Genomic DNA, 25,455 nt, shown 5'->3' with positions numbered 1-25,455 from the left:
GGCTTTTGGTGAGAACGCTGTTATGTAAGGCTGCAAACGAGATTTGGAACAATAATAATTACCCAACTTGCCACCTATTTTTAATAGCTAAGATGGAAGGCACTGAAATTCTGAATGATAATATTCAAAGAGCAAAGCACAGCAGTGAACCCACCTATTACAATGAAATCTGATTCAGTATTAGGTTAAAAATAAGGTCAGGTTATTATTTGTAACTAGCTTTTACTAATAATACACTTGTTAACCACACTGAAGTGAAATCATGATCTAAGAATAAGTGTGCCTGTGCAGCGCGTATATCACGGTTCTCCTTTGTCCTTTAGCACATACACAAATAGATTTCAAAAGAAAATTTCCCTCCCCAGTCTCTCTATTCAGAGGAAGCAGCCAGGACACTGCACTGCTTGGAACTGAGCTTGAGAGCTGATGCTGAGCAGGGTGGCAAGGCAGGTTTAGCCAAGCCACCTTCAGCAGGCTGTGTGTACCCGTTTCGTCATGCAAGACATCTGTGACGTCTCCAAAACAACACGGATATTATATTAACACACTTCTAGAAGTCATGGGTACTCCCCAACTGGGTTCATGCTTCCTTCACTACAAGATACTGGCAGTGCCATGAAGGAAACATACATTTACCTGGCAGGAAAGCGAGGGAGGAATACCTCACGTTTTCTTGATGCAATCCCTTTCTGCAGTCTTTCTATAGCTTAACTCTCGGGTTGCTTGGCCCAGATGAAGGTCATTATGACAGTAATTGTGACGTTCTATTAACCAAAGAGTAAATATCTGAAAAGAAATATGCAATAGCTGTAATATGCAGAGAATTTCATTCATTCACTCAAATAAATAGCCTACAGAATGGCTACATCACTTAGGTGCTGCCTGGCTAAAGTGTAACAAGATCTCCAGGAAAAGAGAAGAAAAAGAGGCACAGAAGAAAACTAAGAGTCCTACCGATTGGTTGAACTGCGCTGTGTACCACTTTGCAAGGGCACAATTAAAGAGCAGAAATGCTAATGACAAGCATGGACAAAACATCTCGGAAAGCTGAGGCTTGATATCCCTAAGTCTGCAGGTACGGCGCTTGGTCCTCCTGGATTTAGGGGCGTTTAATAGGATCCCAGCCTTGTTCCAAGGAAAACCATCCTCGTTATGGCCCTGAAGCCCCCCCAGCTACATTAGCCAGCTGCCCTCTTTTGGATTAGTTACTGCATTTTGCCGTAAGTCTTTGCACCAAGATGAGGAGAGAAAATATAACCTGCAGAGGTTTTAGCCATAATTCAGCTGTCACGTTGTGTTTGAGATTTCACAGAAGTGAGCAGCGCAGCCCCTTGCTAAGATGTTGCGACTTGAAAAAAAATACAAGTCCCACATTTTTCAGATTCCTAAAGCCAACCATCTGAAAGCCAGAAACAGTGGTTTCTCCATAGTGTGCTGGCACGAAAAGGAAAAATATATCGATCCCATGCCTAACGCAGGAAACACTATGTAGGAATTGTCTGTACAAGGCATGTGGGACGTGCCAAGTTTGTACCACTTATTAAAAAACCCACTTTGGATCGTATTATCTCCATGACAACTGCTTGTATGTATTAATAATTTGTTGTGTGCTTAAAACGTAGTTTATGGAAAGGACTGAACAATAGGCGAGGTTTTTCCAAAGAAAGTACTTGTAAGGTGAGCTATGGTGATCAGAGCACCACAGCAGCAATCAGCAAGCCTAAAGCCTCCTAGCACAAGCTTAGCAGGACATTTCACAGATGTTTACATTATTTGTTTAACAGGAAGGAGTTTCAGCATGTGCCCAAGTATCTATTGAACTGGGGTCTCTTGACTCTAAACGCTTCTGTCATGTTTGGAAAGTTAGTTAACTTCAGTATCTGCTTCCTCAATGGGGCTGAAATCATGTATTTGTCCATCTGGCCACGATAGTGATCGTGTTTGTCCTGGCAGTGGAAGTATTTGTCAAGTGCTCTGAAGATTAAAGCTGTTGGATGATACGGAGCATTTTCAGAACTGAGGAGGAAGGTGGCCACATGCTCAGGTGCACAGCGCTGCCCCTCTGTCACCACAGCTCCTGCCCAGCCAGCCAGGAGACCGTGCCAGGCTGGGCACACGAGCCGAGAGCCATGCTCCTGGGGAGAGAGTAGGACACAAAATATTTGCAAAATATTAAAAACCTAATATACATGAATGAGCACTCTTTTCCTAGCTTTTTAAAGGTTCTTGACTACCAAATCTCTGTATCCATAGTGATTTGAAAATGTGATTTTTCACAGTTACTTTGTAACTTCTTCTTTCAAGAAGACAACTGTACACTCCCTGCTTTCTCTACACCAGAGTAAACTATGAACCAGCAAATTTCAAGCAGTATGTTTTGTGGTATAGAAGGTGATTAATAACGAGATTCCACCCTTTAGAGAAGCCATTTAATTGAACTTCTAAGGTGAGTAGGCCTCTGTTGATAGTGGAATTACTGATGTCACTGATTTTGTCATGCACTCTCTGGACTCTGGAATGAGTCAAATACACAGAAATAATATTTGTTCATGCTGACATAACACAAATATCTGACATAAATAGTTGCTTTTCTAGTTCCCAACTTTTGCAATCATTCTACTGAAGATCAGAAGATTTAGCTAATTTAATGGGACTATTAAGACATAAAATATACAGTATTTTGTCTCAGTAAGTGGCCAGTATCTGAATATGCGACAGATTACATGATGTGTGCTTCTGACTTCAGCTGATCAGGAAAAGTCTCTTTCCCCATAGCAGCAGAGACACTGAAGTACCAGTGTCTATACTCTTTGTTTACAAAAAAATGTATTAATCAAAGGTGGCAGGCCCACATCAGAAGGTGGCAACTCATTATTACAACATTGTATAGCCTTGTCATTCTGCATTTAGTATTAAAACACCATAGCAACAGACACTTCAGGCACACATCGACAGATAATTTAGAACCAGTAAAATATTCAGAGAGACATAAGTGTGAAGAAAACTAATTTATGTCTTCCTTACTCTACAATGCTTAATCAACACTACATCCACGTAGTTGTACGATGCCCGGCAATACAAACCTGCATAGTTTCAATGCCAACTGATTTGTCTTGTACTACAGTGGAAATGTTGGTGTTACTGCAGTAACTGATAAGATGATTGCAATTGCTAACGCACACGTCAATGCGTTTGAGATTCATTTCAGACCGTTACAGAATTAATTGGCACTATAGGTGGTTTTGCAAAAAAGCCGAATAACCTACCAACTCGAGGTGTGTAAACCTAAGTGCAGTCAGCTGGAACAGTTAATCTTTTTAAGGAATGCCATACATACGAAACACTTGTCACTGACTCAAGGGCTAGGATCGTGTACAGCAGTACGGGCTACCCTTGACTCATCATGGCAGGCACACCCAGTTGATCTCCTTAGTTACAAACCACACACACAAAAGCCTGACATATATTCACATGCTAAATACAAAGTATTATTACTGCCACCTCACAATTCACAGTTTGATCTTACTGCGTATCCGAAGTACTAACAACCCCCCAACTTATGCAACACAGCAGGTATTCTTTCAGTATTTTGTTCTCCTTTGAAGGCTCACATAACTAAGAAAGAAGGGAAAAGCAACTATGATTCTCTAACCTATTGATTAGGACTCTCAATTAGGTGGGAGGAACGAGATCTGACTTCTGATCCACATATAGACTATTCAAAACAGCATCAGGATAAAATACAGAGCTAATGCTTGGGGTGGAGATGGAGACCAAAATTTTCCCCTTCTCTGTGAGCATTCAGATAACCAAATCCTGAGTTTCCTGTACCAAATTCCGAATTCTCTCCGAATCAATGGCACGGCTTCAGCTGCAAGCAGGGAGCTTGAATCACCTGCCCCTTCCCAAGTGGGGTTTGTCCTGGCAGTCATGAGTTATGAATGAGTCTTTTCAAACAAAAAGGGCTCCTTGGCGAGCACTTTAACACTATGCTCCTGTGAACCAGCAGTGGGCTCGGAACCATCACAATCGCTCTGAAGACAGCAGCGATCACTATTGCAATCTGTCAGGAGCCTTGTCCAATCCACACTAGCTGGGCTTTCCCCACACCTATCAGATAAAACATCACAGGACTTTGGTTGTAGTTTCATAAGCAAATAAGCCAGGTTAATAGTTTCCTGCTGCTAAGAAGGTTTTATTTTTCCTCTCTCACTCCATCCTTCCTAATCCAGAAACAGAGATGGGTGCAGGTGATGCCCCATTTTGAGCACTGGCGTGGATACCCAGCACACCCTCTTTTTCAGCTGGGTCAACTCTCTACCCAAGGGTTACAGCCAGACTCCACAGCTCCCTTCCCACCTGGCCCCTTCTGTGACCCTGACCCCACGCAGCCCTTCCTGTGCCAGCTCACACCATTTGTACACCCACAGAAAGAAGTGGAGAGGGGTACAGATGCAGCAAAGTACACTTTTTTCCAAGTAGAGCAGGGGTTTTTTTGAACACTCACTGCCACCAGTGCCATCTTCCTGCCAGCCTGAAGTGACCATCATCCAAGAGCAGAGACCACCTTGTTCTGGATCAGTTACTCTGACAAGGTGCTGAAGCACTCCTTTCTCTCGAGACTGAGGCACAGAGCAGCAAAACTGTAGGTTCAGATTTTTCTGAATGTTGTGGAAAATAAGTAAAAAATTAAGAATAATTACTTATTTGTTGTAGACAGAAGCATCATTAACTGTAAGAGTGACACCACAAGGAGTTCAAAGATGTAATCTACTCCAGTTTCACCATGAATTTCACTGTCTGTATGGAAAACACAGAGCTAAATGTGGTCTGAAAACATCTGACTATGCCAGAAGGTCAACAGTTATTAAAGAAGATAAACTTTAGCTTGGCAAGCTACACAAGAGACGATGTTATTGCTTCATGGTTTTTGCATTTATTTGTTCAAGGTTATTTTGGGAGTATTAAGGAAGATGTGCTACAAAGTAAATTCTTGAAACTTTTAATTTTTCAGTGGTTAACGCTTTTCCTTCTACAACTTCACAAAACTAAGAACATCTGAAGATGCAAATCTATGTAAAAACATTCTGGAAGAAAAACAAAACACCTGAGTTTGGTCATTCAGACAAACTGATGCGTACTAGGAAAGTATGACACCAAGAAACCAAGACTGACCTGTGAAAGCCAACATTCTTTTCCCCTTGCTCACTAAGTAATTGTTAAATTCTTTGTCAACTATTGAAGCAAATTAACAATTTAGACTCTGTATTAGTCAAATCCTGACTGAGACAGTTAACACCTATTAACTAGGAAAAGTCCTTGCTGATTTGATCATTTCAACAGGGTACATTTTGTCCAAATTTCAACTCATTTAAGTGAGTGTTTTTTTTTACTGATCATGTCTTTTGGAAGTTATTTAAGGGAAATCTTGCATTGACTAATACCTCTACAATTTAAGATGCAAATTGCAATAAAAATACATAATCCATTACAGATCACAGATACATCTTTCATTCCTTTTTATTGCATCTTATTTGTCTCTATCTTACTGACATCTTTTCCTTTAGGTAGAAAACAAGTGTCCGAGTACACTAAGGTAGCTGAGGCTCACCACTAGTTTCCTGTTTTGCTGAAAGCTTACGCTTGTGCCTCACTCCTCTCTTAAAAGGTCAGAATAAACCCAAGATTCAAGAAGTCTTTCAGTATAAATTGTTTCAAAGGAAACAAATGCAACACACCCTTTTTAATCTAAGCACTACACGGTGGTACAACCAATAGTATTTAATGCTTATATCTGAAGTGAAAAGATTTATTTCCAAGTACTCAACACCAGCAAGGACACAGCAATCGTTGTCAGGACTATAGGGAGAAGGCAAACGCTGCGAAGCCAGACGAAGCGATTACAAACATCCCCCCCTCGACCCCTCAGCAGAGATTTGCCGAGCGGGACGCCCTGAACAATCCGCTCCCCCTGAGGAGCCGGCGCTCGCCACGCTGGGACCGAGCCGCTTGGCTCTGCCAGGCGGGAGGCGCCAGAGCAGGCGGGCCACAGCGGCCCCTCACAGCAGCGCCCTCGCCCCCCATCAGGGCTGGGGTAGAGCCTCACTTGAGGAAGGCGCCGACCCTCAGCGCTGAGCAGTACCGTCGGTCTCACACCACAAAGCCCCCACCAGGGCCGGGACGCGCCGCCTCCCCCAGCGGGCGGGCGGGCGGGCAGGCCCCTTCCCAGCAGCCCCTCTCCGCGCATGCGCCGCACAGCCCCTCACCCCCAGAGCGCAAGCGCCGCCGGCTCCCCCGCCCGCGCCGCTTTGTGCCGCGCGGGGCCGCGCAGGCGCAGACGCGTCCCACCGGTCGGGCCGGGCCCGCTCGCTCCGGGCCAGCGCGCACGCGCGGCCCCGCCCAGAGGCTGCGCAGGCGCCGTGACCTCCTGTGGCGTCTCCCCCCCCCCCCCTTCCCCTCCCCGTAGTGGAAGCCGAGGCGGTGACGTCAGGAGCGGCGGCCATTACACGGTCTGGTGCGAGGCAGCGGGCGGCAGAGCTGCAGTAGCGGCGAACGCCCCGCCGGCCGCCCGACTCCCAGCGCTCCGGGCCGCTCCCGCCCGCCGGTCCTGCCGCGTCGCGGCCATCGCTGCTGCTGTTGCCGCCGCCGCTGTTGGGAGCGCGGATCGCAGGGGCCTCCGGGGTGGTGGTGCGGCAGCAGCCGGTGAGGAGGGGGAGAGCGGGATGGAGGAGAAGGTCTTCACCAAGGAGCTCGACCAGTGGGTGGAGCAGCTCAACGAGTGCAAGCAGCTCTCCGAGGGGCAGGTGAAGAGCCTCTGCGAGAAGGTAAGGGGCTGCGGGGAGGTGGGGGGGGCGGCGGGGGCCGGGTCGCTGCGGTGGGGGAGCCCGCGGGGCCGCGGCGGCTTCTCGGCGGGAAGGCGAGTGACCGGGGAGCCGCGGAAAGGTGCTGCCGGGCGGGGGTGGCGCCTCTCCGCCGGGTAGGCGGGCGGGCCGCGGGAAGAGGCGTCGTGGCGAGCGGAGCGGAGCGGCGGGTCGGGGCCTTTCGGGCGGCTCCGTGGGGCTGGCTGACGCCCGACCCGGCGGCGGGGGAGGGGAGCGGGCCGGGGAGCCGGGCGAGCCGCGGCCCCTCCGCGGGCGGATCCGCGCCCCCTCTCGCTGCGCTGGGAGCCTGGCTCCGCCTCCCGCCTTTTCATCGCCTCCTAAAATGGCGCCGCTGCCGGGATTCTCGGGAGAGACCCCCGAGCGGGGCCGCCATCCCGGGGACGGTGGGGGAAGGCCCGAGTGAGCCGCGGTGCACCGGCCCCGGCCCTTCCCCGCTGCCCTTCCCCTTCCTCGGGCCCCGCCTGGCGCCACCGCCGCCGGGCGGCCTCGGCTGGGCGGGGGGAGCCGTGCCCGCCGCCGGGTCGCGGCTGCCGGTCTGGGCGGCCGTCGTGCGCGGAGGGTCGCGAGTGGATCGACGGTGTCGCGATACGGTTAAAATTTTAAAGCAGCCCCAAAAACGTTGAGTTATTACAGTGAAAATAAAAGCTTATGGTAATCAGTTGAAAATTACACGGTAAAGAGCTGCTGCTGGAGCGTAACAGCTTTTTTTTTTTTTTCATGATCTAAATAAGCACAGGCGCATTTATAACTAATTGAAGGGTAGATGAGCTTTGGGACTTTGCTTTGAATGAGGTTCTGGGTTCCATGAAATTCACAGAATAGTTGAGATCCCATATAGCTATTTATTTTTATTGGTGACGGATTGAAAATGTTGAGATTCCAATGTTAGAGTACTGCGTTCATTGAGCCATTTATAGTTCAGAAAGGTCTTAAAATCAGCCCAGGATAGATTGCCTTTTGGAAATTCAAGGAAAGATTTGTTCTAGTAGCATCCAGCCGCATTTTCCAATTGGATTCTAATTCTGGATGTAACCTAATAGCTGAGCGGTTTTTTTGGTTACTGAAGGTTTTATGTATTCCTACATTTCTAGTCTGAAGGAAGTAATATTAGTGGACTGTTTGGGAACTGGAAATGAAGGAATATGGAAAGTTACTGGTGTATTGGGTTCTAAAGAAGCCTGCATACCTGCCATGAGAAGTAATTAGAATATTTTAAATTTGGCATCATGCCCTCAAATACTACAGCACGTTGTTTTGGAAGCACATTGTTTCCAGAGGACTGTCTATAAACTTATTAAAGAACTTGCAGTGGTTTTTGCCAGACGGGTTCTTGCTTGAGTACAAATTTTAGTTCACTAGTATTCCAGCAGCTGAAAATTGTTACCATTTGATACAGCTTGTGTATTTTAAATTGTGTTGCAAGCAAGTGGCAATGTCACTGCCTGGCTATTTTTCATGTGCATCTCTAATGACAGTGGTCCAGCTTCTTCCTTGTATTGCTTTGTTGGAGAGGCAAGGATTCCACTTGGCATCATTTATAAACTGATGCTGGTACGGGGTCCTGAATACCCACGAGTGGGTATGTTTTGTAATGTACGTAACTTGCAGGAGCATGAGGAATATACAAAAAGCTTTCAGTCCATTGGAGGTTGATAGGTGAGGAGTGGGCATACCATTAGAAATTCCTTACAGAAGATACTCTAGTCACAGTCACTATCGTTACGCAAGGCAACAGTTTCATTTTTTCTCAGTGAAGAATGGAAATGAGTTGTATTTCTGGATGAATGTGTAATGCTCATCACCGAAATAATGGTGGATAAAAGGAAAGGTCACAGAAAGTTGTGTGTAACTGTTGTGTTTTGAGATGAGAGACCACAAGAATGCAAGAGGGAAGTCCACCTGAAAAATACCAACAACCTCATGCTGGGTGGATATGAGCCAGCTCCAGTCCAGATTTCTTCAGGTAGTGTGATACTGTGCTTGAGCTGAAATTCCCTGTCTCTGACTGGTTTGTGGTCAGCACTTTGCAGAGTACAGCCACATGGCTGTTTATGTTAAGGAGGGATGATTTGTTGCTGATAACTACAGGTGGATTTACTGGGACTTCCTGCTAAAAGTAGTTAGGTTTCTACGTGGTTGCTGATGCAAGGAATTGGAAGTAGGCCCCTGAAGTCCGAGTTTTCCATCAGGATGCCTCTGCCTCCTCCAGTGGGAAGCCGTGTTGGTAAAAGCAGAGTGGTAGTTGAATTCTGTGCCCTCCTGCTGAGGGGCAGCGTTTGCTTTAACGTCTTTCCATTCTTCCAGCACTGATTCTCAGAAACTTTGCGGAGTTGTGCTTCCAGGTTTTGATTGTCTTAAGTAGTTTTGTGGATGTAATCGCACCTAAAGGTTATGTTTTTCCATAAATAGCTTAATGTGTTAAGGACAGTGTTGAATACAGCTACTGTTTCAGAGGACAGATAAAGACCCTACTAGGTATAAACTGTCATTCTTCACCACACTGAATTGTAGCTAGGGCTAGTTAAAATAAACAAATAAATCTTTGCGAGGGCTTTTTCCCCATAACACTATTCGATCATATGATCTTCCTGACTGGTATTTCTTGATCTGCTGGGACTTCATGTGTGCAGACTGGTGCCTGTCTAATAAGAATAAGCCTAAGGGCTCTCTTGTATTTCAGTATTGATATCTAAAGAACGTAACAGCTATTTACAAACATGATAATTAAGTGTGGCCATTCATGCATCCCAGTTACTTTCTTACATCTTACACTGTGCCTGGTTACCTGGGTGATGGCAGTGGTGGTAACTGGGCAGAAATGTCTTCTAAGTCTAGGAATAATTTGTATCCATGAATAATACATAATACTTTCACAGATGATTTGAAAGAATATGAACCTCTTGAGTGGCAGTTAAGTTATTCTAGGCTTAATATGTGCTGTGTGTTTTATGTTACATCAGTTATGAGACCAGTAGTACGTGCTTTGCTTAAGGATTTGGTAAGTATAAATTTTGAAGAAGCGGTCAAAATGTACCACCATACAGTCACTGTTATGTATCAGTGGCGTTTGTCCTGTAAACGCTGAATTGTTTATTGACTGTTGTCCATGAACAGAGGAGAAAGGAATTCCTTTATTGCCAGGTGAGGGTTTTTCCGCTGGCTGTTTTGAACGAAAGGGTGCTGTTTTGGAGTACTGTTCTTTTCCATATTTTGTGAGGGTAGAGGGAAATGGTCTTGTTCCCTCACTGTGGTGTATAAATGCCCTTTATCACAGGAGATGGGGGTGTGGTACATTGCTCAGGAAGGTGGGGTGACAGTCTAAAAATGCACAAAGGAATGAGTTGAATTTGTGGACAGAGTCTCCATTGGTTATGACAGAAGGTATCTAGTGCAGGTGGAGCAGAGGTATCAGTCTCTCCCCTGGAAATTCTAGTCTGTAATTAAGTGGGTTTGAACATGGCATACAGTGTTTAGAAAAAGATGACAATTTGGTCATATATGCTGTGTAGAGTGTTCAGGGTTCTCTTTCCATGTACTTGAATTACTAGTAAAGTATGTCTGAATAGACAGTGCTGCTATCCAAAATTTTTCAAACTAAGTGAAGGGCTGATACTGGTAAAGGTGTTCAAGAAACCTTGATTCAAGCCTTGTCTCCCGCAGCTTTTGATCTGTAGCAATGATCTTGGTTACATTTGCTTTTTGATTTGTCACCAGTGCTAATTTTCATAGTTCAAATATGTTTCTGGGCCATACTGTTCTCTGATATGTACCTTGTTAATGGTGTATTTTTCTATCTTTTTTTTTTCCTGTTGCAGAACTTCCACCTTTGTTTAACTCAAAATCTTCCAAGTTAGATTTTCTGAGACTGATTGCAGATGACAACTAACCAAACATGCATGTACCCACTGCAGCTGTGTGAGCTGCTTGAACTGGATCAGCCTAAATTAGGTGCCTTAGTTCTGGGAGGGGAGTATGTTACTGATGAACCTTTTTTTTGGGTCAAAAAAACCCCACCCTGCAATCAAAGTTTGGTTCCTCTAATGCATAGGACTGGCAAGTTTTGTGGATACCACTCCTCTGTTTTAAGCTATTACTGCCCTGAGATGTCTGTCCCACTTCTTTTTCAGACAGAGGCAGGCACATGTTCCCTTCTGCTTCCTCTGCTGTTGGGGAATTACCTTTCTTAGCTGATTATTTTTGGCCAGAAGTGAACATTTTAAACTGTCCCCAGCTGCGTTTGCAAGGGCTTTTCCATTAGCTAGCTTTTTCATTCCCGTATCTTTACATGTAACCATCACATATAACTATGCTTTAAACAAGGATGATTGTAAAAATGAACATTCATGTCTGAACTTGCTGTAAATCAACTCAAAAACCTGCCCCAACAGAATCATAGAATCGTACAATGGTTTGGGTTGGAAGGGACCTTAAAAATCATCTAGTCCCAACCCCCTGCCACGGGCAGGGACACCTTCCGCTAGCCCAGGTTGCCCAAAGCCCCGTCCAACCTGGCCTTTGAACCCCTTCCAGGCCACAGCTTCTCTGGGCAACCTGTGCCAGGGCCTCACCACCCTCACAGGGAAGAATTTCTTCCTTGCATCTAATCTAAATCTGCCCTCTTTCAGTTTAAAGCCATTACCTGTTGTTCTGTCACTACATGCCCTTGTAAAAAGTCAATCTCAGGCTTTCCTGTACCCCCCTTTAAGTCCTGGGAGGCTGCTCTAAGGTCTCCCCGGAGCCTTCTCTTCTCCAGCTGAACCCCCCCAACTCCCTCAGCTTGTCTCACAGGGGGGTGCTCCAGCCCTCCAAGCATCTTCGTGGTCTCCTCTGGCCATGCTCAAGCAGGTCCGTGTCCTTCTGATGTTGGTGCCCCCAGAGCTGGACCCAGCACTGCAGGGGGGTCTGACGAGAGCAGAGCAGAGGGGGAGAATCCCGCCTCTCCAGCCTGTCCAGGTCCCTCTGGACGACACATCCCTTCCCTCCAGCGTGCTGACCGTGCCACATGGCTGGTGTGGGACCACAGAATTCCCAGCGATGAGAGTTTCCATGCAGTGGGCTCTGTATTGGACAAGATCTGTGTCCCTCCACCCCTTCCCATGGCAGGAGAAGACCGTGGGTCTGGAAGGCACAGGATTTCAGTTCCTCCTTGCTACTGCATTGGCTTCTGGATTCACTAACGAGGAAACCCTTGAACTACTGCCAGCAGTGGGAGGGCCCTCTTCAGTGGTTCCAGGGGCTGTGGGAGACCAGAAGATGGTTGAGGACTCCTCTGCTGCTGCTTCGTTGAACATAGCCGGGGATTAAGCCATTGATGGGTGCATATAGTTATGCCTTCCATATCTGAAGAGTTACAGGTGTATTGTGAAAAGCTTTTTGTGACATTTTAATCACTGTGTGTTAGATTATTCTGGAACACTTCCACAAAAAAAGATCCTTTCACTCCCAGTGTTCTGTGGGTTTTTTTTCTGTGATGGTTGGTAATATAAAATGGAAATTGTCTCTACACAAAAGGCATTTAAAGTGTCAGCCGTGCCAGCCTTCTCATCTAGTCCTGATTATACTTAAAACATTTTGAAGTGTGTATGAGAATTTGGTCTTGTATGTGCCAATTCTTGTAGCATCAGCAGCTAATTTTTTTCAATTCTAGGAAATGCTGTAAAATTGAGTTGTGCTGGCAGTTAGGTTTTGGGGTTTGGTTTTTTTTTTTATTACAACATTAGTTGTGGTCAAATAGGAGTGCAAGATATTTTTGTGTTGTTTTAGAAGTTATTTTGGGCATGGCTTAAGATAACAGAAGTAAGCACTCATAAGTCAGAACAAGTTCCTACTTGAGTTCTACCAGTTGAAGGATGTGGATGAGGCTGTAGGTTGATGTCCTCTTCCAAATCTACCTGTGGTGAGGCTGTTGCCTCCTCAGATCTGATGACAGTGCTGTTCTGTGATGGCTCCCTAGCCATTCTCAGTTAGTCATCTGGGTTGCCTAAAACACTGCAATAACCTAACCTGGCTGGCTGTGTCTGGCAGGAGTTAAGGAGGCCTTGTACTGAAGGCTGTGCGAAGGGAATCAAAGGAGCAGGAACTGAATTTCCATCCGTGCTTAGGGACCCCTAAACACTACACCTACATTCAGGAGCACAGTTGTTGCCCTCTGTTCCTTTTCTTTAGGTAGTATGTTAAGCTGGAAAAACAGTTTATTCCTGGCTAAACAATAATACTGGAGCTCAATTGCTCAGTAGTCAGGTCTTCAGTATGTCTGCTGGGTATATTGGAAATACCTTCTAATACAGGTGTTACATGCTTGCTAGTTGGTTTTGAAGTACATCATTTCTTGAGTTTCACACACGTGCCTACCCCATCCTGCAGTTGGTATCCTGACCGTACCTTTAATGTGACTGTACCTAACTGTGGTTGGAGTTACTTGAGGAAAAGAGTTGAAAACCTTTTGAGTTTATTGCATGAAGCTGGACTTGTGGATATCAGGCACAACTAGTTTGGGAATAGCTTTAGCCTATTTCTTCTTTTTTTTTTTTTTTTTTTTTCTTCCAACTTGAATGATACAAAATGAATACAACTTGTTCTACAGACGGCACTGAAGACCCTCTTTGTGTAAATGGTCAGCTTCATACTTTGCTACTGTTGATGTGTTTCTTGGAATTCCCACATAGAGAGGAAGGCATCTGATTTCCTGAGCTATATGGCCTCCTATATTTTTAAAAAAGATTTTTATAGATTTTGTTATTCTTCAAACTAAAAGTTAAAGACACTTAAGATCTTTTGTATGAAGCAAAATAATGACATTGAGTTCTTTGAGAGCAGCCCCTTCCTATCCTCATTTTCCATCTGGTCTTTTCAACTGCTGATACTTAAATAGCAGCGCCCCTTTCCTTCTCCCAAATCTGCCTCTGAGGAAAAGAACACCCCTTTCACTTACACTGAGTATGGAAGAAAGTTGAAGTGTTGAGGGGACTGGAGCACATGTTGTATGAGGGAACTTAGGTTGTTTAGTCTGGAGAAGAGGAGGCTGAGGGGAGACCTCATGGCCCTCTACAACTACCTGAAAGGAGGGTGCAGAGAGGGGGGATGAGTCTCTTTAACCAAGGAACAAATGATAGGACAAGAGGGAATGGCCTCAAGTTGTGCCAGGGAAGGTTTAGACTAGATATTAGGAAGCATTTCTTTCCAGAAGGGGTTGTTGGGTGTTGGAATGGGCTGCCCAGGGAGGTGGTGGAGTCCCCATCCCTGGAGAGGTTTAAGAGTCAGGTTGACATAGCGCTGAGGGATATGGTGTAGTTGGGAACTGTTAATGTTGGGTTGATGGTTGAACTGGATGATCTTCAAGGTCTTTTCCAACCTAGACAATTCTGTGATTCTGTGACTACCAAGGCTGCGAATGGTGTCAGTCGTTACTTTGTAATACCAAGGAATAGAGGGTAATTTGACAAAAGCTGGCTGCCTGAATGCTGTCTTGTAGACCTTCTAGAATTTACAGGAGAAAAAGGAAGGTTGTTGTCTCATTTAATCTTATATGCAGTGTTGGCATTACAATCGGTCTTTTTCTTGGCTAACATCTTGTGTTTAACTGGTCTCTCTTCTAACAAAATAGAAATAGTAGAAATAATAGAAGATTAGAAATAATAGAAATAGTAAGGGAACAGTTGTTGCTGAGTTGTGGAGCAGTGAAGAAGGGTACTTTGCTGTGTGTTTTGAAATACAAAGCCGTTTTTTATGCTTTTTTGGTTAGTTAATTGCCTGTTCTTGTTCACTGACAAATAGTCATTGATACACAAGCTACTGAACTTTCATTCTGTGCACTTTAAAATAAAACTTTTGAGTTCCTTTGTTAGTTCTATTTGCCCTATCCCAAGAAAATGAAGGGCTGTAAACGTAGTGACGACATGGTGACACACTGTTCTTAGGAGCTGTGACTCTTTGACCACCCATGCATTGTTTTCCTTTGCTGAGTTATAAACTATAAACCTTCAGTGTCACTGGTAGTGAAAGAGGTTAGTAACTGGAGGTATAGGTGCTAGTCACAAAACCAGAGAGAAAGCAGATCGGTAATCTTCTGTTTCAGTCCTGGGAAAAGAGTACTTTGCTGCTGTGGCTTCTTCTATGTGGATGGAAATCCTGGTTTTTACTTACTTTGGAGTCCTAAATAATTAAATGTCAGTGGGGAGCTTTGCATTTTAATTTTGTTCCTACTTATACATTCACATTGAACTCCTTAGTGGATTCCGAAGTTCAGCATAAATCAGTTTGCCATTTGTGTCATGTAATCTGTCTGCTGTCGTACCTTCTTCACAGAAGGGTGATGTTGGAGGCCCCACTTCTCTAGTTTTGTTTAAAATGTCAGACAGTGAATGAAAATACTTTTGCTTTAAAAATGATGAGCCCATCTTTTGTCTGAACATGCTCTCTTTCCTCTGCAAGTGGTGGTGGTGGGGGGGAACCCTTAAACTGAAGGAAGCAAATGCACTTGCTCTGCAGAAGACTTGCTGACTGTAATGGATGACTTTGCTTGGAACTGGAATCTCTTCCAGGCCATGATCTTTGGCCAGCTAAAACCAGTATTCATCCCAATTAGCTGATCATTGCACCTTTAGTCACATCCTGTGCATCCTGATGACAGGAAATTATGGGTGTGGTTAAAGTCTTCGATCTCATCAAAATATCTTTTTCGTAACTACAAATATTTTTTTTTTTCTTGGTTACAGTGGATGCTTCTCAAGACACACTTTACTAGACAGCATGGTGGGTTGCAGGTGTGAATTCTGGTCTGCCAAGAATGACACATTACCATCTGCAACCATGACTTCGGAGCTGTGTTGTCTAATTAAAATAATGGTTGTATTTACTGAGTTAGTGGTAATCTTTTGATAAGTGCTTTACAGCACTGGATCACTGCTATGCAGCAGTTTCAAGCGTTGTTCTACAATTTACAAAGCCACAGTAATGTTTAATGCTTCTTTGCCTTTTTTTTTTTTTTTCCTTCTGACGTGCTGATGAGGTTTTCAGGGTAGATGCTTGGTTAGAGTTATCAGAGCTACTGCTAGAATGTGTGGATCTAAGAAGTATTTGGGAAATATCTGGTATGTTCTGGAAACATGAAGGAATTTGGGTAGAGATGAATTCAGAGGGTTTTTCAGAAATGGACCACTTGAAATGAATTCTGTGAGGCAAGGTTGGTGATGTACTCTGCTCATGAGGGAAGCTCGCTTGTCCACAGCATAGAGTGAGTTGAGAAAGAGAAGGATGGACTATAGCTGTTATGGCACTAGACTCTGAGCATTCATCTGTGACATATAGGATTAAAATACATGCAGGGAACGGGGGAAATAGGAGGAACTTCTGTATACATACAACCCTGCATCTCATTAAATAAAATAATGAAGATCTGAAAATCATATGGTAGTAGCTTTAATGGTCACACAGATTTTAATTCTTATCCCTGACTTCATTGTAAAATGCAGACTTTAGAGTTTACACTTGGATCTTGCATTGTCTTAAAACAATGCAGCTAATCTTTGTATTTTAAGAACAGTGTTTTGTATAGAAGATGTGCTTTGTAAACAAAGGCAACAAAACAGTGTTTAACTGTTCATCTGGCCATTTAGATGATGTGCAGCAGTCCAGGAATGTTTTAATTCTGAAATACTAGCTTGTATTTATGCAGTGCTACTTGCTTTACAGTAAGGTGGAAATTTGTTGGTTTCTTGTGTGTTTAAACCAATATTAGTTTTATTCCTGTTGTCTTTTGGGTGTTTAGGGCTTGTTGCCTCTTTCCAATGAAACGGCTGAGTAAGCCAGTATTTCAGATATCAAGTAGGAATGAATTCCAGTCACTGTGACTAAGCTGAAGTGTATTTGATATGTGCTTATTGTTTAATTGTTCCTGAGATTGCTCTGAGTAAAATACATGACTTTCCACCTCAACAATTGTTGTTTATGACAGCATTTTACTCAGTTCTTCTTGTGCAACTGTGTCTTATAGCTACATGGGGGTTTCTTTCTGCATTAGACTTTATTAGTGCTTGGCTGTAAAATTAGCATTTATTAGTTTGAAGTAATTGGTTCTTTCCAGCCTTAATCTGTATCTGTTTGCCCTTGATTTTAAAATCTAAGTGTGTAATGCTGGAATAGTTAAGCTGATTTGGAGGTAAGGTTTTATAACTGTAATGTAGTAGGCTGTTGATAGCAAGTTTTTGCTTAAGTTAATTCATCTTATTTTAAATTGTAAAATACCACCACAAGTTAAACTTCCCGTGGTGTGGGGTACTTACAAGGATTGAAGGTATACAGAAGTTCAGGGCTTTCTTAATACTAAGAATTTTTAAGAACTGAAAAAGACTGAGAAATAAAAGCAGTGGTAAGCATTCAAGAAAAATCTGTTTCAGAATTGCATAATTGTTTATCCTGGTGATGGGCAATGAAACCTGGATGTTTCAAAATGTCGATGTCCCAATACTGCCAAGTGTTGCACTATTATCCTTCGTGGCAATAGGTCACTGGGTTTTTGAAATACAAGGAATCAGGTGAGTGTCTCCCCTAGTTCTTGATCAGATGGTTTGATCAGGGAGTGCCCTCCCTGTCTCTTCTACTGCAGGCTGCTGAAGAATGCTCTGGTTCCTCTCCATGAGGAAGGGTAGGAGAGCTGCTGGTGGAAAGCCTAGTTTGTCGGGGGGGATGGATGGATGGGGATGGACAGGGAGGGAGCCGCATGATGCGGCTGAGCAAGTACCATCATCGTGGATCTCGGGGACGGGATCGGTAAAGAGGGAGTGAGACCAGATGAGGTTGCACAGGGCGGTGTGTGGTCCAGTACAGAGCCAGGGTCACAGATACTTCACTAGTGTTAGTGATGGCTTACCTCTGTGAAACTTGGATTGTGAAATGGAAATATGACATCTACTGTTGTCTTACCAGCTTGGGCTTTTGTTATGTTACAGCATATCACACTATTTTTTGCTTTACCCTTTTACAGGAATTGGTTTAATGTGGAAATTTGGGGTATGGTTGATGGACCACTTGGTGGTGGCTTGTTTTCAGGGTATTATTTTTTCCACTTTCAGCTCTGCTGAAGCTCTTTTGTAGAGGCAATTACACTGCTTAAGCACTTCAGTATATGCCACTGTTAACGCTATGGGACATGGTAAAACTGTAAATGGACTAAGCAGTTCCTAACACAGTATTTCATGAAACTTGTTTCAGAACATGGAAATACTGAAATCCCTGCACCAGCATTCCTCCGCTGCAAGGATTTAAATAGAGATTGCTGTTTTGCAAGTTGACCTGGAACAGTCTTTTTCCATCAGAGTAGCTGTCTGGCTTATCTACGTGTTTGGTCATATGCATATCTGAGTGATTTAATATTTCAAAAACTGAGGAAGCAACAACTTTGTTGCTGAGAACTGTGCTGTTTTAATCTTGGTCAGCAGAAACGTTGCGTCCCTTTGATGAAAAATGAATGCTGCATTCTTTGTGCAGTGCTTGGAGTGTGTTGAGAAAATAAGGCAGTAGAAAGCATTCTAACTGAAGAGTAGGGTTTTTATATTGAAATGCTATAAGCACCTGCAACATTCTTTGTCAAAAGGAGAATTAATGTGGCTAATACTTCTGAATGTAAGTGTATTAGAAGAGGTTAAGCCTGTTAAAACACCTTCAAAACATCCGGTGAGTGTCACTGCATTAAAATGAACTTAAGTCAGGCTATCTTAAAATAAATCTACACTTTTAGCACCTACCACAAGCCAGCAATGACCTATCTTTAGTACTAGGCACGGCATGAGTGGAAACTGTCATATGAGATTGACTTTTGATGCAAATATGTCTGTAGAATGATTTAACTCTGTTGCTCATGCTGTAATATCTAAAGCTCTGTGTTATGCAGGGTACTTCACCATGACTGCATTTTTGCATTTCTTTCCAGCATTGAATGAAATGTTGAATTTCACGAATCTCCATCATTAAACTGTGTGTTGCTGGCACTTCCCTTGTTTGAAGTGGTGAGGGTGGTGGTTAGCCTGGGCAACGTGCACGAACAGTGGGACCACTTTTGGGTGTGGGAGTGTCAGTCACTGTGCAGCTCGTGGCTTCGTGAATAGGGTGGAAACTTGGACACAGCAACATGTCTCTGAATAGCTTGGCTCATGTCAACACCCAGTATTTAATATCCTGTTTAGATTTTAACTTCAAATGCATCTTTCCTAACCTTTTAAAATCTATGCTCTTCAGATTATGAAGAATTTTTTCTAGTGTCTCAAAATACCTCTTTGCTTAGCAGCCTTCCTAAAAGGAGTATGTTGCTTTAGTTGTCAGATTAGATTTGAGAAAGTTAAAAGTGACCCTAAAATGAATGTGGTGTTGCTCTTCCATCTGTCTCTCACACTGATGTGTGCTTCAGATTATTTTGCATTCAGTGTGGCCTGTGTATAGGTGGTATTTGGTGCTGTTTCTGCAAGTCTTGTAGACACCTTGGGTTATAAAACAATATAGTTTTTATATATTCTCTTGTCATTCTGGTAATGAGGTAAAATAGGGATCCTTTTTGAATAGGAACATTGGTGGTTGAAAGGCATGGAAATCTTTGTAGATGGTAACTTGTGAACTTGTTACTATTTATATTTCTAATACCCTCTTGAAAGTTATTGTGGCATGTGTTTGGTGACTGCTCGGAGAACAAACTGTAACAACTGGCAGTGTGATGGATGATCAGGGAATTCTTGAGTTATTTCAAAATTACCTTTCTGATGCTACATTTAGCTTGTGCTCCTTCACACAAATTGCCTTTGTCGGCAACTTTTATGTACACAATCTTGTGGAGAAAATGGTGATGACAAAGACGCTTCCCTACTTAGGTTTATAAAGACACAACTCGGTGTTACTCGTGTGTACTTACACACAAAACTTGTTCAGAAAGCTTGTGCAGGTAATGCACCTGCTCTGCAGTTGCTGATACCACTGGGTGTTAGTTACATTCTCACTTCTGCTTCCTGTAGGACTCCCTGCCTTTGCATTCAAAGATGTAGGTACAGGTGGGTAGCAAACAGTCTTCTGAAGTGAGATGTTGGAGGCGTAGAACTCCCCGAGAGCTTTTGCCAGCTGGTATGGTTCTGCTCACCCAGGGAGAGTCTCAGTTATGGCCACGCCTGAGTTCAGGCTTTTGGAGCGTTTGGAGATAAGACATTGGCATGATTTTTAGATTTAATTTTTTCAAATACGTACAAAATTCTTCAGTTCCAGCAGTGATGATCGTTGTTTTATGCTTCACAGAACCATTTTTGTAGAAAGTCTGAAGTTTTTCTTATGCTGGAAATCAATTCTGAAATACCCTCCTCAAGGAGGGAAAAAACCACCAAACAAATTTCTATTACTAATACACAGTTGCATAAAGCAAAATCTTATTTTAAGTAAAGATAAACTCTTATCTCAAGCGCTTCAGGCAAGGAAGACAAGAGTTCATAAAGAGTAGTAGAGAACTGGAAGTGGTAGAGCATACTTTGAATTTGTCTATGAACAGTCATTCACAATTTATGTGGTTTTTTTGTTTGTTTTATAGGCTAAAGAAATTTTGACAAAGGAATCTAATGTACAGGAAGTGCGATGTCCAGTCACAGTCTGTGGAGATGTCCACGGACAATTTCACGACCTCATGGAACTTTTCAGAATTGGAGGCAAATCACCAGACACAAACTATTTGTTTATGGGGGACTATGTTGACAGAGGCTATTATTCAGTCGAAACAGTCACATTGCTTGTAGCTCTCAAGGTAACTTTTCTTCTCAGCTCTACAATTCTGTATAAAACAGATATAATTACTATCCTGACTACACTTAATACCTCTTATGATTTGCACTACATTGGTATTATAGATACAAAAACTGAAGTGTTGGCTGTCTTAGTTTTCTAAGATACTTAAATTAACGTTCAGGTGCAAGCCTGAACTTTTTCTAAAATGAGTGCTGCTGTATTTATTTGTTGTTTGTCTAGGTAGCAATCTCTAAGAATTTGCTTGGAGGGATCAGCTTAATGTACAGGTATAGTGAAGTCCACTAGAAACAATAAAATTTTTAATTAAAATCTCAAAAGTATTTGGCAGTTGAAGATTTGAATGAATTATCCCTTATTTTCTCAAAGGTTATAATTGAATCTTCATCTTAAAAAGGGTTTGTTTTTTATTGCTTTACTGATATATGACAGGGGGTGAGGGGTTAAATTCTGTTTTTTGAGAAGACACACGTATTTTGATGCCTCTAAAAAAACCTGTTCTGTTTAGGTCCGTTACCGTGAACGTATCACAATTCTTCGAGGGAACCATGAAAGCAGGCAAATCACACAAGTATATGGTTTCTATGATGAATGTTTAAGAAAATACGGAAACGCAAATGTTTGGAAATACTTCACAGACCTTTTTGATTACCTGCCTCTAACTGCCTTGGTGGATGGCCAGGTATGTTGATATTTGACAAAGTTAAATGTTACTAGTTGTAAAGGGAGCTATTAACGCTGTATTCTATCAGCTTTCAGCTTTAAAGGAATCTCTTGCAGATTTTCTCCTAATCATTTATACCAAACAATTATAATTGCACTGATACAATGAATATAAGTGAATGAGATAAACTTAATTTATCTAACTCTTCCAGATTTTCTGTCTACATGGTGGCCTCTCTCCATCGATAGATACACTGGATCACATCAGAGCACTTGATCGCTTGCAGGAAGTTCCCCATGAGGTACTGAAAAACAATTTTTCTAAATTTCTGGGATTCACGATTCAGCATATATTGGGTATTTTGATTACGCAGGCTGAAAATTAAATTCAAAACAACTTAGCAATATGCAAGTGCCTGTCTTCCTGTTATTGTTTTTTGAAGGAAAAGTAAGGGGCGTGTTCTTGCCTAAAGAAAAAAACATATTTTATTGTGCCTAGAATCTTAACAGGTACCACTTAATGATCTCGGAGGTGAGAACAACTCCTGTGAAAACTCTTTGTTCAGGTTACCTTCTTGGTAGTGTTTCAGATGTGGACTGCACTAGCTGTTGTAGTTGATAGGCATTTTTTTTTTTAAGTCTAAAAGAGATGCTGCAACAAGTTGTGCAGGGGTGGTGTGTGTGCAGGTTTTTTTTGTGGGTTTGTTTGGTTTTTTTGCACTCTGTTTCTGAAACATCTTCTGCATCTTTTATAGGGTCCAATGTGTGACTTGCTATGGTCAGATCCAGATGATCGTGGTGGCTGGGGAATTTCTCCTCGAGGTGCAGGTTATACATTTGGACAGGATATTTCAGAAACCTTTAACCATGCTAATGGCCTTACGTTGGTTTCAAGAGCTCATCAGTTGGTAATGGAGGTGAGCAGGAGAGCCCGTGTGTTTAAACTTTTGGTTGCGTAGTTGGTCCATTAATACCATACCCAGTGTGTCAGAGATGTTCATGTGCTGCTGTGACAACTGATGATCCAGCTGAGAGTCTTCCAGAAACTCCACCTTGACAGTATTCATGTGCTACTAAAGGAGTTTCTCAATTTGACAGTGGAGTAACCTTTATTTTGGCCTTTTTTCTGAAAATTTAAGTAACATCCCAAAACAGACTTTAGTAGCAGAGGTGGTATTGCATTTCTGTGTAGATGAAAAGGTTCCTAAATGTAAATGCTAAGTCCCTTGGTAAGAAAATGCACACAAATATGTGTGCCTTGAAAAAAAGATGCATTTTTTCCTTTTTACCTTGGATATGTGGTTTTGTTCTTAGTCTCTAGTTATCCCTGGCAGTTAAGATTTTTAAATGTATGTCTGGATTCTGGTCTTGGTGATCACAGCTGAAGATTCAGAATAGCTAATGTACTTCAGGATTGGTGTTTTAATTTTCTTAACTTCAATGCAATGGAGAATTCTTGCTGAGTTATTTTTAGAAATATGTTTAGCTCATGCTTACTAGTAAGAAGCAACATATGAAGGCCAAAATTTATTTTTACCCTTTTTTCTCTCAAGAAGACAAAGACACAGCCTTAATCTTACTTGATACTACAAATGCCGCTTAGGGTTTTGCGCATAAAAAATTCAGTTAGTAGTCAGGTGGTTTTGTGGGGCACAACAAATGAACTTGGCTGTAATAATTTTTTTTCTCTCTCCAGGGATACAACTGGTGCCATGATCGGAATGTAGTAACAATTTTCAGCGCTCCAAATTATTGTTACCGCTGTGGCAACCAGGCTGCAATTATGGAACTTGATGATACTCTAAAATACTCCTTGTAAGTATGCTTAGAAATGAGAATTACGTTGTTCATGATTTTAAAACAGTTACTGTAGCAAGGTACCACTTAATTATTGTGTTAAGGTGTGTTTCTTCCCTGTGTGCTTTTGGGGGGTGAAGTGAATGTGGATTTGTTGGGTTAGTTGCATCTAAAGTCTTGGAGACAAGTATCTGGAACAGTTGCTGACATCGTGTCTGTCGGACTGAAGTGAGACTCATCGTTTTTGTTTTGTATAACTGGAGTTTAATGAAATACTGTGGAGGTCTGTGATTTGAGAGTAGGAGTACTCTTGTCACGTCTGAGGTAGTGCCCTCCTATCAGTCTAGGGCAACAGACTTGGAATCTTGAAATTCTTCAGATGTTAGGATGTTGGCTTTTTTAATGAGGCTTCTAATTAACTACCTCAATAGCAACTTCACAAGTAAATGAGGCAAAAGCATTGTGTAAACTGCCCCCTTTGACAATTACTGGAGACTTTAACTTTTTAAATACATACTAATGATTGACCAGTTTGAGTCATAAAGCTCAGATTACTATGAAGGACTGGAGAAAAATTAATCATAAAAGGAGTTTAAAATATGGGGGTTATAAATACATACTAATAGGAGGAGTGGAAGAAGTTGAACACTTGTTCTAGGAGACTTTAATTGGTTGAAAGAACTTGAAGAGACTTACCTGTGTTAAGACCACGGCTGCTGTAATTCACGTATAAACATACCTGAAGGTAAACAGAACTCTTGTGGTTTCATTAATATCTTTGCTTTTCAGTTTGCAGTTCGATCCAGCACCGCGTAGAGGTGAACCGCATGTTACTCGTCGCACCCCAGACTACTTCCTGTAAAGAGATTTTAGACCTGTACAGTATTGCCATGAACCATATGTTGACCTAAAGAAAATGGGAAGAGCAACAGTAACTCCAAAGTGTCAGAAAATATTTAACATTCAAACTTGTTTTCACATGGACCAAAAGACGTGCCATATTCAAATACAAAGCCTCTTGTCGTCAACAACTGTGACCACTTTAGAATGAACCAGTTCATTGCATGCTGAAGCAACATTGTTGGTCAAGAAACCAGTTTCTGGCATAGCGCTATTTGTAGTTACTTTTGCTTTCTCTGAGAGACTGCAAATAATAAGATGTAGACATTAACACCTCGTGAATACATTTAACTTTCCATTTAGCTATAGCTTTATTCAGCATGACTGTAGATAAGGGTAGCAGCAAACAATCATTGAAGCTTAAAGAACATTTTTAAAATAAGTACCAAGGCCTCATATTTGTTCTGAAACTGTTTGTTTGTTTTATTTTCAGGGAATACTGTTTAATTTAATTGTATTGATTTTTTTTTTTTTTGTCTGCACTCAGTTCCCTTTTCCACTCTTTGCCCTACCATATTGTCCCTTGTAATTGTCCAAGGATAGTGAATTACTTTGAACAGAACTGTTTTTTTCTGTAAAACAATGTTACTGCAGGACAGAGCTGCAGTGTTTTTCATAATAAACTTGTGAACTAAGTATGGAAAAATGTCAAATCCTAATTGCATCTCAGGTCAACTGTGGTTTAATAAACTAACATGTAGCTGGATGGGTTTTATAAACTTGCATAGAAATTTCCACCTTAGGTAACTAAAACTGAGGTGATTGGAGTGTGCTGGAAAGCTCTTGATGTCTTGAAATCTGTCCCAGGGAGGTGCCTGGTCATACGTTGTCATGCAGCTGAGAACAGAGCTCGCTTATTACTGACATGGTGCTCTACTGAAATACTAAAAAATGGAAGAATATAGGATCACTTAATTGATTGAGCGTGTAAAGTGTAAACCTTAAGCTTGAGTCGTTTACAATGTAGGTGCTACTACTTAAACTCATTTTCTGACAAACTAAGAATAAAAACAGTTTTCTAATATTAAAGGAAATAACTTGAACTAGTGCTACGTGTATTGCCCAAGCTTCCATTCTGAAAACTAGTGGTATGTGGTTTATGTTGACTTCTGTTAAAATAATTTCTTTTCTACTAATTTGTTTCAGAATTTGAATCCTGTTTTAATCATTTCGTTCAAAACTAATTCAAATCTTACGCCTTCTTAAGGCTTGTGCTTGAAACTTACTGGGCATACCTTAAAAAGATGTACCTGGCTGTTGTTTTAACGGAGGACTCCTAATATTCATGTTGTTAAGAGACTTTAAATTCCTTGGGCACAACCTAGATTCTGTAACAACACAGAGGATTGTTTTTTTACACCGCTTGTTTCTAAGGGGAAGTACAGAAATTTTGCAGATGTCCAACTTACCTGGAGGCCTAGTCCTAGACACACTTGTTGGGGCTTTCTTG

At 42.4% G+C, this 25,455-nt stretch overlaps 1 protein-coding gene across 1 annotated transcript; it reads left to right on the top strand.

Moving 5' to 3' along the window:
- The first annotated feature begins 6,493 nt into the window (after window positions 1-6,493).
- Window positions 6,494-24,640, top strand: PPP2CA (protein phosphatase 2 catalytic subunit alpha). The gene is made up of 7 exons (XM_074839023.1): window positions 6,494-6,824; window positions 20,437-20,646; window positions 21,154-21,327; window positions 21,521-21,610; window positions 22,064-22,225; window positions 23,005-23,123; window positions 23,895-24,640. The coding sequence occupies exons 1-7, from the start codon at window positions 6,723-6,725 to the stop codon at window positions 23,965-23,967; spliced, it is 930 nt and encodes a 309-aa protein (XP_074695124.1). The 5' UTR covers window positions 6,494-6,722; the 3' UTR covers window positions 23,968-24,640.
- Window positions 24,641-25,455: the final 815 nt, after the last annotated feature.

Source organism: Strix aluco, chromosome 13, assembly GCF_031877795.1.
Source record: "Strix aluco isolate bStrAlu1 chromosome 13, bStrAlu1.hap1, whole genome shotgun sequence".
Lineage (NCBI taxonomy): Eukaryota > Metazoa > Chordata > Aves > Strigiformes > Strigidae > Strix > Strix aluco.
Note: the sequence above shows the minus strand (reverse complement) of the source record. Positions and strands in the feature narration are given on the sequence as shown.